The 11,343-nt window shown below is 44.2% G+C and overlaps 1 protein-coding gene across 1 annotated transcript in view; it reads right to left on the reverse strand.

Moving 5' to 3' along the window:
- LOC142584358 (putative caffeoyl-CoA O-methyltransferase 1) overlaps nucleotides 1-10,681 on the reverse strand; it is a 123,654-nt gene extending 112,973 nt beyond the window's left edge. Inside the window, exons 1-2 of the mRNA XM_075694511.1 lie at nucleotides 10,276-10,681; nucleotides 680-740 (exon numbers count right to left, since the gene is read on the reverse strand). Coding sequence (XP_075550626.1) covers nucleotides 680-740; nucleotides 10,276-10,283 — 69 coding nt within the window. The 5' untranslated portion in view covers nucleotides 10,284-10,681. The remainder of the gene's footprint in view (nucleotides 1-679; nucleotides 741-10,275) is intronic.
- Nucleotides 10,682-11,343: the final 662 nt, after the last annotated feature.

Consider the following 11,343-nt stretch of genomic DNA (forward strand, 5'->3'; position numbering starts at 1 on the left):
GAAATCACAAAGCATGCTCCAGAGATTGAAATCCAGATGCATTTCCGGGAACTCCAGCACAAATACTCCTGCACGGAGTTCTACACAGACGCATCAAAGTCACGCGACGGTGTGTCCTATTCAGCCGTCGGTCCATCCTTCTCGGAATCCGACGTACTGCACCCGGAAACTAGTATCTTTACGGCTGAGGTTTACGCAATATTGTCGACCGTGAAGCATATAAGGAAATCAAAACTCAAAAAATTAGTTATATATACGGACCCCTAAGTGTTGTGAAGGCTTTGATATCGTTCTGTAAGCACAAAAATCCTGTTATAATTGAACTCTATTCCGTCTTATGTAACGCATATGTATCTAACCAGCATGTGATTATATGCTAGGTGCCAGGTCATAGGGCAATCGAAGGTAATGTTCTGGCGGACCAGATGGCCACGTCAGTTGCATGGCATTCTGCTAATCCCACCGCTGCAGTTCCTGTCACAGATCTGAAGCCCTTCTTACGGAGGAAACTACGGAATCACTGGCAACGTCTATGGAACGCGGAAACAAATAATAAGCTCCACGTGATAAAGCCACAGTTAGGATTCTGGCCCTCTGTAACAAAATCACGCCGAACAGATGTCCTATTCTGTCGTCTCAGAATAGGACACACGTTTGGCACGCATAACTATTTACTCACGGAAAATGATCCTCCAACCTGCGGTAGATGCGGGGAGAGGCTGACCGTCCTCCACGTCCTCCTGGAGTGTCGGGAAGCCGAATATGAAAGAAAGAAACATTTTCCTTTAGCATACCGGCATCACATCCCCCTTCATCCTGTTATGCTACTCGGCCCAGAACCTTTATTTGACACCAACGCAGTCATAAGTTTTCTGAAAGATGTTGTCTTGCATGTTTTTAGCCCCACATGTTCGTAGCGGGTCCTCTCTTCAGAGGATGCCGCTGCGATAGCTCTTTAGTATAGCACATGCCTCTAGGCCCTTGTGTTTCAAGGGCTCTGGCGAGGCAGCAGTGCTCCAAGTAATTTTACGATCTTATATATTTTATAATTTGCATCATTCTTCTACGATGGATTTTAATCTTCATAGTATTCGTCATAAGTCATCGCCATAATTTTATAGCACGTAGATTTTACGCACTTTACAGCGAATATTTTAGGCCACTTTACAGCCAAGTCACATCTTCCATAATACATCTTCAACATTACCACGTGTCATGGCGCTCTTTGGCCAAACCTGGCCCTTGCGCCACAAAACACCACATATCATCATCATCATCAAGAGCACAGCGTTCCAATTCCGCTTTCGAGGACAGACGCCGTAGGCAGCTTCGACACCTGGCACGCAGTCTCTTACTGGCCGAGAAAAGAAACATTACGGAAAACCACCCACTCACACAATCTGCTGGTCTTCTTTGAAAATATTTGAATCGTTCATGCGAATGACCTATTTATTCAACAGAAAAGCGGTTTATTTATTTATTTATTTATTTATTTATTCGATCATTTATTGATTCATTCATTCACCTTGTTCAAACAGATGGCACTGTGGCCTCAATGCGTGTGTGAAGGGTAGGGGAAGGGGGGGAGGGGTAAGAGATGCGATAAAGAAAAGAAAAGCGAGCATAAGCAATCACAAGAGGCACAGAATCCTTAAATGGGACTGCATATGTGTCGAACTTTTTCCCCGCCATTCTTGCTTCAATATCATACGTCGCCTTCGTCCTCGAGACGTCACTGCGTAGATATCTGACACTGTGCCTCATCCTTCCAATTTGGTTTTGCATTTCGGTATAGCTTGTGAGCAGCCCTACCGCGTGTTGTGTCAGCTATTCGTCGCGGATGCTGAGAACAACTCGTGCCGGAGGTACGAGAAACGCACTGGCATACGATCGCGAAGGGACACGACATCGCGTTTCAGTGGCTGCGGGGTAATTTTGCTATCTCTGGCAACGACCACGCCAACGAAGAAATTAATTCAAATGATCTAAATCGAGCGTGACCATATCTACTCGCTAAGCGATAGAGCAAATAGAAACAAGAATGAATGAATGAATGAATGAATGAATGAATGACACAGACAGACAGACAGACAGATTGCCCTATGAGTGTTACATATTTCTGAGTATTTCAAGATGAGCGCGTGTCGTTATATGCATAGCTAGCTTTCGCCCGTGAGCCAATATGTTAAAATCAAATACGAATTGAACAGTCGAGGCCTCGTCTATTTTCTTTTTGAACACCTGAAATATTCAGCCACCACTTCTTTTTACCAACATCGAATCATTATAACCAGTCAGTTAGGCCACGAGCGATCAGCTACGAAATTTTCGTTTTATTAATTCATTTGATAAAAAAAGTAACCGCCAACAAACTTTCGGACGCACATTACGCTCATGCTCACCCCAGCAAGCACCTCTACGCTGCAATTTCCGGAGGCTGGAGGTCACGGGGTCTGACGCATGTGGCAATTATATGAGCCACTCATCCCGTCAACAGGATGTCGACAGTCGTGCGTAAACCTACAATACCCTGCCGCAGCATATAGGGCGACGACTTTCAGAAGTGGAAGCAGAAATTGCCATTTTTATCGACTACACTCGCACGAAAAGCTATAAAGGAGAGAAAGAGTACACATGGTGGCCTGCACGAACAAGGTCGTTGCTGTATAAATGATAAACGGACTTGGTTAAAACATATTCGCGGGCTAGGTGGTTCGAATCCATGATAGAGTGTGTAAGAGCGACTGAACGAGGACGTAGAGAGAAAACAGATACACAGAGACAGCGCTACTTTCAACTATATATTTTATTTTTGCACGCATCGATAAATGTGTACCGTACGAGCGGAAACAAACGTGACAGCTGAAGAGAACATTCAGTGGTGCATGTCGATGAACCGTACACATGTGCAAGGCGTGGTGAAAACATATACTGCAATGGTTTTCAACGATAAACCGAGGAATTACTGGCTGTGGTTGGGAGTGGCTTTCACGAAGGCGTACACTACTTTGATTGGAATGACCCACAGTGCTGCATGCGACGTCTGCGGCGTGGAAGAGAACATTGAACACTTATTGTGTCATTGTCATCAATTTCAGTCGGGAAGACAAACATTATCTATCGCATTGCGACGACTGGACAATCGGCCGTTGTCTGTGCAGGCGCTGCATGAAGACCGTCCCCATCCCTTGTCGGCCCACAAAGCTATGAAGGCACTTTTGTCTTTCTTAATTAAGGGCGACTGGCCTATGTGAACGTCTTTGATTCGCTCAGGCCCTCCGCGTGCGTGCGCGAGCTCACCGCGGCTTTCCTCGCTCTTCCCTCCCTCTCTCATCTTCCCATTCCCATCCTCCAGAGTAGGGTAGCAAACCAGACGCATTTCTGGTTAACATCCCTGCCTTCTCTCTTTATCTCCTCCTTCTCCTCCTAGCACTGTTTATATAATTTGTATACCACAGCATTAAAGTTATGTATTAGTAAAACACGTTGTGGGGCTAGTTGGTGCATAGCTTTCAATAGAATAAGCGCCAAAATTGACGGCACACAAGAAGAAACACAGACAGGACAAGGCGCTACTTGCAACTGTTTATTGAAATGACAAGTGGCTGATTATATAGCCATGAGGAGAGGAGAATGAAAAAAGAGGGACACTGAATAGGTGAATGCGCACGTGCGAGAACACTGAAGATATAGGGAATCACGCTTAATCTAAATATAAAACTTATCTAAAAACATGCTTTCATTCGTGTATATATTCAAAGACGGGGTACTGACACAGTTGTCCCCTCTTTTTTTAATCTCGTTGGCCTCCAATAATTCACGGGCAACAGAATCTTTACTTTTATACATGATTGTCGTATCATGAAGCCTCGCTTCACATACCCGTTCATCATCATTTCCGCAGGCCTTGCAATGAAGCGGCAAGTTAGAACCATATTCATTTTTCAATGAAAGCTTATGCTCCCGCAGGCGTTCATTAATACATCGGCCAGTTTGGCCGATATACTCTTTTCCACACTTCAGTGGAATGTGGTATACTACCCTTTCTTCACACTTAACAAAAGGGTTCGTATGTTTAATAGAACACCCTACTTCTTTACAGTCATCCGGACCAATCAAGCGGCACAAAGTAGCAAGCTTTCGCGGTGCGGAAAAAACCACAGGAATTTTGTATTTCACGGCGACGTGTTTCAGATTATGCGCCACTTTATGAGAATATGGAATCACCACCGCTTTAGCTTTCTTTTCGACTGTTTGACCTTCTTCACTCCTTTTTCTTTCTTTTTTCAGTTTTTTCAATAACGCCTCCGAAACTGCGCTTAAAACCAAGCAAGGAAAGCCAGCCTTTCTCAACTTCAAAATCTGGTCGTCAAAGCTTGCTTGTGCCTTATGACAGCACGATTTCTTCAGCGCGGATTCGAGGCACATAGTAGCAATTGCTCGTTTAACAGTGTTGGAGTGTGTAGACTCATACGGCAACACCTCCTTGCGGGCACGGGGTCGGTACATCCAGCAGAAGCCTTCGTCATGGAAGATCGTTCCGTCAGTAAAATTAAAAAATCGTCAACATACCTAAAAACCTTGAGCACTTTGCCTCCGTCAAACACCTTCGATAGCGCTCTGTCGATGCCCGCAAGGAAAATGTTGCAAAAGTACGGGAGCCACGCACGAGCCAATACAAATTCCTTTCCTTTGCACATAAAAGCGGCCTTGAAAACACACAACTGTTGAGCACAAATAAAACTCCAAGAGTGCCATGAAGTTATCCACGGAAATTCCTGCTGTATTCTGAAAGGATACCTGCCCGTTCATCTCAATGCAGCTCAGGACGGCAGCTAACAATTCTTTTTGCGGTATAGAATAAAAAAGGTCAACAACATCTATTGAAAACAAGCATCCTATCGAATGGGACTCACGTAAAAAGGCTATGACGTCAAAACTATTCTTTACCATGACTGGGTCATCTATATCCAACGTGTTAAGCTGCTTTAGAAGGTAGCGGCTAACGTTGTTTTGCCAGGAAGCTCTTTCACTCACAATACATCTGAACGGTATATCATCTTTGTGCGTTTTTGCAGTAAAAAATACATTTAAACAGTTTTTCCTACATTTATGGACGCTATTAGCGAGCTTCTGTAGTCCAAGGTCTTCACACAAAGATATGGCACGGCTCTTTTCCTTACTTGCCTTGAGTTTCGTTACCTTGAAATTCTTCTGGATGGCTTGTAGAGCCTTTTCGTTAAACATGCCCGATGGCATGGCCACGAACCCTCCTTCTTTGTCGGCCTGCAGGAGTCGAAGGTCATTGTCGTTGAAAAAATTCACGATACGTTTTGTAGGGGTTCTTGGACGAGTTCCTTTCTTAGACACCGTTCTGGTCAGGCTGTCAACTCCGTCCAGCAGACACCTTTCCTTGTCCTCTGATGCAGCTTTGTTGGAAATCCTTCTATTCATGGAAAGAAGTTCATGTCCCGGGATCCTGGGCTCGGAGCTGAACTTGGGGCCTTTCTTGAGGACGTCGACGATGTCTTCCGGGATGAAGGCTCCCCCGAGAACTTACAGCGCCGTGCTGCTGGCTTCCTTGGTTTCGCCTCCTTTAGGAAGAATGGGTAGGGTCTTAGGCCATAGAAATTCCGTATTCTGAGCTGCAAGCTTTCGAAGGGACTGCAGCTTAGTACTTGCAATGTGCACTGGGTCCAGCGAAAAGCAAACCAGGTGAAGCCAATCGTAGAGCAGGCGGACCTGTCGCCATATCTCGGAACGTAGTATCCTGCACATTCTTTTCACATGGCCAACCGACGGTCTAACGCAACCGAACAGAGTGGCGAATTCTGTCGGTACAAGTCCCTTCCTAATGCAGTATCCTAGGTTTCTCGTTCGGCACGTCGCAATTGCGATATGACAGACCACCACCGAAGGATTCGGCGCACTGGAAGGCACACATAGAAAGGGGCCCACTGTAGAAGAAAGGTACTGCAGTAAAACACGTTGTGGGGCTAGTTGGTGCATAGCTTTCAATAGATTAAGCGCCAAAATTGACGGCACACAAGAAGAAATACAGACAGGACAAGGCGCTACTTGCAACTGTTTATTGAAATGACAAGTGGCTGATTATATAGCCATGAGGAGAGGAGAATGAAAAAAGAGGGACACTGAATAGGTGAATGCGCACGTGCAAGAACACTGAAGATATAGGGAATCACGCTTAATCTAAATATAAAACTTATCTAAAAACATGCTTTCATTCGTGTATATATTCAAAGACGGGGTACTGACACAGTTGTCCCCTCTTTTTTTAATCTCGTTGGCCTCCAATAATTCACGGGCAACAGAATCTTTACTTTTATACATGATTGTCGTATCATGAAGCCTCGCTTCACATACCCGTTCATCCTCATTTCCGCAGGCCTTGCAATGAAGCGGCAAGTTAGAACCATATCCATTTTTCAATGAAAGCTTATGCTCCCGCAGGCGTTCATTAATACATCGGCCAGTTTGGCCGATATACTCTTTTCCACACTTCAGTGGAGTGGAATGTGGTATACTACCCCTTCTTCACACTTAACAAAAGGGTTCGTATGTTTAATAGAACACCCTACTTCTTTAGAGTCATCCAGACCAATCAAGCGGCACAAAGTAGCAAGCTTTCGCGGCGCGGAGAAAACCACAGGAATTTTGTATTTCACGGCGACGTGTTTCAGATTATGCGCCACTTTATGAGAATATGGCATATGAATACGAGCAATTGCTGCTATGTGCCTCGAATCCGCGCTGAAAAAATCGTGCTGTCATAAGGCACAAGCAAGCTTTGACGACCAGATTTTGAAGTTGAGAAAGGCTGGCTTTCCTTGCTTGGTTTTAAGCGCAGTTTCGGATGCGTTATTGAAAAAACTGAAAAAAGAAAGAAAAAGGAGTGAAGAAGGTCAAACAGTCGAAAAGAAAGCTAAAGCGGTGGTGATTCCATATTCTCATAAAGTGGCGCATAATCTGAAACACGTCGCCGTGAAATACAAAATTCCTGTGGTTTTTTCCGCGCCGCGAAAGCTTGCTACTTTGTGCCGCTTGATTGGTCCGGATGACTCTAAAGAAGTAGGGTGTTCTATTAAACATACGAACCCTTTTGTTAAGTGTGAAGAAGGGATAGTATACCACATTCCACTGAAGTGTGGAAAAGAGTATATCGGCCAAACTGGCCGATGTATTAATGAACGCCTGCGGGAGCATAAGCTTTCATTGAAAAATGGATATGGTTCTAACTTGCCGCTTTATTGCAAGGCCTGCGGAAATGAGGATGAACGGGTATGTGAAGCGAGGCTTCATGATACGACAATCATGTATAAAAGTAAAGATTCTGTTGCCCGTGAATTATTGGAGGCCAACGAGATTAAAAAAAAGGAGGGGACAACTGTGTCAGTATCCCGTCTTTGAATATATACACGAATGAAAGCATGTTTTTAGATAAGTTTTATATTTAGCTTAAGCGTGATTCCCTATATCTTCAGTGTTCTCGCACGTGCGCATTCACCTATTCAGTGTCCCTCTTTTTTCATTCTCCTCTCCTCATGGCTATGTAATCAGCCACTTGTCATTTCAATAAACAGTTGCAAGTAGCGCCTTGTCCTGTCTGTATTTCTTCTTGTGTGCCGTCAATTTTGGCGCTTATTCTATTGAAAGTTATGTATTAGATTTATTTATTTATTCATTTGTTTGTTTGTTTGTTTGTTTGTTTGTTTGTTTGTTTGTTTGTTTGTTTGTTTGTTAGTTTGTTTGTTTGTTTGTTTGTTTGTTTGTTTGTTTGTTTAAGTATACCTTACAGGCCCCTAGAGGCATTGTGTAAGGGGGAGAATACACTCAAAGGTTATTATATGCAATAATTAGGATACATATGTGAATACATATTAAAAAATACAGTGTAAGAAATTCGCTAACATACAGTAATGTGGTGTTAAAATTGTACAATGGACAAACCTTATGCTTTTGAACGCGAGAGGTCACTGAACAAGAAACTTTCACAAAGTAAAATATAATCAATCCAATTACCAAGCGCAAGGGACAATATTTGGCTATAACAAAACAGTATTTAAGGGATAGTAGCACATTAATAACGGGAAAGGCAAGAAAAATAACACGTTAGGTTATGTAGAGTTTTAAATATGCTTTATTAGAAGTCGCCGAAAATTTTCTTGGTCACTCTCATAAGCGATGGCGTTAGGATTAAGATCGTTCCAAAGGCGAATGACTCTTGGAAGAGCGGAGTAGTTAAATAAATTACTCTTTCCGTAGATGCATATGAAATTGAACTGATTGTACAACCGGTGTGGCCTGTAATGAGGAGTCTCAAGAGGCCGAACTGATGGCGCTGTATTATTGACGTATTTGCAGTATTTTACTTTGACAGTAAAAAAAAATGTTTATTATTTTTAATCACCATTTTGTACTACTGCTTGCAATAATCGCGCTTTCCTTTGTTCTTGAGACTGCAGCGTGATATATTGTAACGGATAACATCATACGGCCTTCGAAATTCCTTTAACCTGCTTTCTGGGCGTCTCCTCTAAGATCCGAGTGCTTCGTCCTTCTCTTTTATCTCGCTGCGCACAGTATTTACCTCGTATACCGATTCTTGATAAACGTTGCTTGTATCCCGCCACACCGATGTGCTTTAATTGCTTATGATCATGTATCGAGCGTTGCGCGACGCACCACACTGCAGCCAATTTCAGCTCCGATCTTTCGTCTAATGGTTTGATACTGCGACGCCCATTTGAATCCCAAATGGCCTGATCATCGTCCCGAAATTCGCTGCCCTTCTCTACTCGACGCGAATCTACAAAGGTCTTTAAGTCTCGATGTTCTATTACCACAGCGACCCCCCCCCCCCCCCGCCCCTGGAACGCTGTGTGCAATTTCTACTTCGTTGCTGCCAACATGCCGGCATGACATGTGTCGCCCACCGAGCAGCAAAATGAAAGCCGCAGAGTGATATATTGTCATGCCAGTATATAGGGCAACCGTCGCTTCTACTGCATCCGCCGCAGCTGCTTGCCCGACTGGTACGCGCAGCTGAACAACCTGTAAAAGCTGTTCGTTTCCGCCCCCCTTTCGTTTTACAGAATTCTCGAAAAAATTACGATTCTCTATTTGAACAAAGTATGTAATCGACGCGGCAACGCACTCCACGGGGCATGAAAGCACGAGGATTTCAGAGCGAAGTAGTTAGTGCGACTAGAAGCGAGATGAAAAACGTTATGTGCGAATTTTCGTAGCTGTCTGAAAAACTAGATCACTCACTAAATTTATATTTAGGGAATAACCGGAGTATGTATAACCTGAGTATATATGGAGCAGATCAGTATTTAAATGTTTGTGTCAACTACGTGTTAAATGACGATTGCGAAACCCTCGTTCTCGGTCCGTTTATAGGCGTTATATGAAACGCTAAAAAAGTTTCTCCGCTTTCCTGGAAGGACGAAAAACTACACATGCTTCGTATTCTTCAGCAAATAGGGGACACTTTATGGGTGACGTCTACCGAAAGTTTGAGGCGTGTAGGTTAACTACATGTACGTGCTTTGAGAATAGTTACCGAATACTTGCTTTCTGCCAATTTTTATGCGTTATACAAAGCATGCGGTTGCTTTTCCACGGTCACCTCAGTTAACTATGCAAGGGACGGTTTTTATGTTTCAAGCACGTTGCGAGTGACGAACTATAAACGCTTACTTGGTGGAAGTTTTTACACCCTTTTTATAAGGTTACTTATGCAGGCGTCCAATTGTGTCATACACTGCCGTTATTCCCAATGTTTCCGACTCCTAAAACAACTACACAAGATACCAACTTCCAATTCGGTGAAGATAGAAGCGCTAAAAATATTTACTCGTTTTTTTTTCCCTATTTCCATGCGTCATATGAGGTTCATGCTTATTTTCTCCGGTGTCGTCGGTGTCGTCGGAGAACAAGACAATGCACTTTGTATTTTGCGAAAATAAGGGGTAGGTTATGCGTTATGTGTAGGCAAACTTGAATGTGTCTGGGTGAATTCCGTGTATGCAATAAACTACGTATTGTTGCGACGCCGGGTACTCGAACCTCGACCGGCGTTACTGCTGGGTAGCGTGGCGTTGTTGGCAGGCTGCAGGCGTCCGGTAGACCATGGCGACCAGGCAGGGGCGAGACGATTTCTGGTGCGAAACTTGCACTGTTTATTCCATGGTTGGTGAAGGATATGAAGGATATAGAAAAGGCTAAAATCGTAGGCGGAATTGTGCTCACGTCAACATCACGTGTCATGTACTCAGTCCGGTCGGTGATGGGCGGCTGCTCCCTCTCTCCTCGGCGACGTTGCGCATGCTTGCCTCCGCTGGCGCAACCCGTGAGTCCAGTTTGGTTCGCGGAAAGGAGTCTCGCCTTGAGCAGCACAGTTCGCGGAAGGCGGCCCTCCCACCTGTCACACACACACACAAAGGGGCCCATAATCACTGCGGGACGCCTGCCAGACAGGCAACCACTCAAGACACCCATAGCAAATTAGGGATCAATCTCTCCGTTTCGATTAGGCATGGTCTTTTGATCATCCTTTTTGCACGGGGTGTTACACGCCAATCGTAACAGTATGTAAGTGCTCCGAAGCATTATGAGCGTGTTTTAATTACGAGTGGAACAAAATTTGCCCCACGCCTCTCTGGCGTAACTGCAAGTGCTATAAAGATCATATTCAGCGAACTTAGGGGCAACGCTGTCATAGCTTTTGTAAAAGAATTCAGTTAGCAAGTGCTCGAAGGTGTCACGCTGCCGTTATCAGCTGCGTTTCCCAATATCCCGAGAACCCTGCGTTACACAAAGCTTTAAAAAATTAGTAGAAGTGTGGGGCAGCTTCAGTACAATGTCACACGAAATTTTAATGTTTCTGGCTTAATTAGGAGCGTTACAAATAATTATTGAACCCTTGTTCTCTCTGCTTTCCTTTTATTTCCTTTTTTTTCTTTTTCTTTTTTTTATGAGGTTCGCCTTCTGACCGCTCGGTCAACGAGGCAGCTTCTTCATGTTTGGTGACAGCAAGGCCCATGTAATGGTTGCTGTGTAGGCAGAGTTCAAAGAGGGTAAGTTGACTACGGCCTTGGCAATAAATTACATTATGCAAGCGCTCTGGAGCATTATCAGTGGGTCTTTCGAGCGGCGCACAATTTAGCCCGCTGCCCTGGATCGAAGAACCACGAATGCCCCTGAGGTCACATTTATCGAGAATGGGTGAAACGCTAAATCTCTGTGCGAACTTAAATGCGTATAGATCAAATACAGCCGCCGTAAAAAAGTAGGAAAGAAAAAATAAAGAAAGAAAGC

The sequence above is a fragment of the Dermacentor variabilis genome, chromosome 6 (genome assembly GCF_050947875.1).
Source record: "Dermacentor variabilis isolate Ectoservices chromosome 6, ASM5094787v1, whole genome shotgun sequence".
Lineage (NCBI taxonomy): Eukaryota > Metazoa > Arthropoda > Arachnida > Ixodida > Ixodidae > Dermacentor > Dermacentor variabilis.